At 63.2% G+C, this 1531-nt stretch overlaps 1 protein-coding gene across 1 annotated transcript; it reads right to left on the reverse strand.

Annotated features, from left to right (window-relative positions):
• Positions 1 to 200: 200 nt before the first annotated feature.
• Positions 201 to 857, reverse strand: LOC113405459 (SCAN domain-containing protein 1-like). Its single transcript, XM_026646674.1, has one exon. The coding sequence runs from the start codon at positions 855 to 857 to the stop codon at positions 201 to 203; it is 657 nt and encodes a 218-aa protein (XP_026502459.1).
• Between the last annotated feature and the right edge of the window lie 674 nt (positions 858 to 1531).

The raw sequence follows: 1531 nt of genomic DNA on the forward strand, positions 1-1531 counted from the left end.
TTGCCCGTGGCCCAGGTTCCGCGGTCCGGTCGGGGCGTCCCCTCTCCGTTCGGTGTTCGTTCGGTGTTCGAGCGTTCTGGTCCGGGGTTCTGAGCTCGGAGGGCGGGTCCCACTGGTGATTCGGCCATGAGTAAGTCTTCCATTAGCACGACGGCTGCCGCTAATGTCACCGGTCGGTGGCGGAGCACCCAGGCCCGTCCTCACGTCGGGAGGATGTGTACAAATTGTTCGAGGATAACTTGCTCTGTAACCTTCTCTGCTGTCCTCGTTTCTGGCTGTAGCCACCGCCTACACGCCTCCTTCAGAGCTTGGGCCACCAGCCTGGGTCTGGTGCCCGTGGGGTACGTTTGGCTCCGGAACCGCTGCCGAAACGTCTCTGGGCTGACGTCTAAGGCATCCAAAATTGCGGCCTTCACCCGGCTATAATCCCTTGCATCTTCCGCAGCCAGCCCCCTGTATGCCGTCTGGGCAGTCCCTGTTAGGTAGGGGGCCAGAAGGGTGGCCCATTGGACCTGGGGCCACCCCGCGACCAGCGCCACCCGTTCGAACGTTACCAAAAACGTCTCAGGGTCATCGTCCGGGCCCATCTTGGTTAGTCGCACCGGGACGGCGGTGCGGGACGACCCAGCCCCGTCCCCTGGCTGCAGGTCTACAGGGTGCTGCATGGCGGTCACAAGTGGCTGCAGCCAGTCTCCCAGCTGCTGAATGAGCTGCTGCTGCTGCTGTTGCTGAAGTTGGGCAGCGGCCTGCTGTTGTTGATGCTCGAGCTGGGCAGCTGCCTGCTGCTGCTGAACGTGGGCGGCCTGCTGTCGCTCGTGACTCTCGGCCAGCAGTTGAAACAGTCGCTCCATCTCCATGGTTCTCTTGGGGAGTCTCTCCCCCTCAGGCCCTTCTCACAGGGCCAAGGGATCACTCCCCACTTCTGGTACCACGTGTGGAAGAGTTTGCCGGGGCTCGACCCTCTCCGGGGCGGCGGGGAGCCACACCGACGCACTACCTACTGGGGCTTGGGCACTTGGTCTGGCTGCAGGGTCTCCCCTGGCAGTCCTTGCAATCTTGAAAGATACAGGAAGCCCGACCCTGGATCAGGGCGGGCACCAACGTTATGTCAGGGCTCAGACCCTCAGTCAGGATTGAGCAACAATCAAACCAAGTACTTAAGCCCAGGTCCTAGGTCAGGGCGGGGCAACAAACGCTGAGTCAAGCGCTCAGGCCCTCAGTCAGGGCTGAGCAATAGTAATAGGCCTAAGCCTCAACAGGCCTGGGAGAGGGGGAGACTGTCACCCACGGGTTGGGTGGCAGGGGGGACGCAGGCCCTCCCACTCCACTGCGTCCCAGCCCGGGGCCCTAGCAGCGGCAGAAGACCCGCTGCTTGGTCAGTGGGGATCCTGGCCGCAACACACTGACATAGGCTCTGGCAGTGCTGCAGCCAGACTGGGGTCGGCTGCCCCCGGGCTACTTCACACTCCCCCTCTGGGCCTACCTGGGGGCTGGTGTCGGCCTCGGGGAGAGATCCTGGACCATGGGTTCG

The sequence above is a fragment of the Terrapene carolina genome, unplaced genomic scaffold, assembly GCF_002925995.2.
Source record: "Terrapene carolina triunguis isolate 2854851 unplaced genomic scaffold, T_m_triunguis-2.0 Scaffold38013, whole genome shotgun sequence".
Taxonomy (NCBI): domain Eukaryota; kingdom Metazoa; phylum Chordata; order Testudines; family Emydidae; genus Terrapene; species Terrapene triunguis.

Coding starts and splice junctions, on each gene's coding strand:
- LOC113405459 (XM_026646674.1), bottom strand. CDS start 857: ATGGAGATGGAGCGACTGTTTCAACTGCTGGCCGAGAGTCACGAGCGA.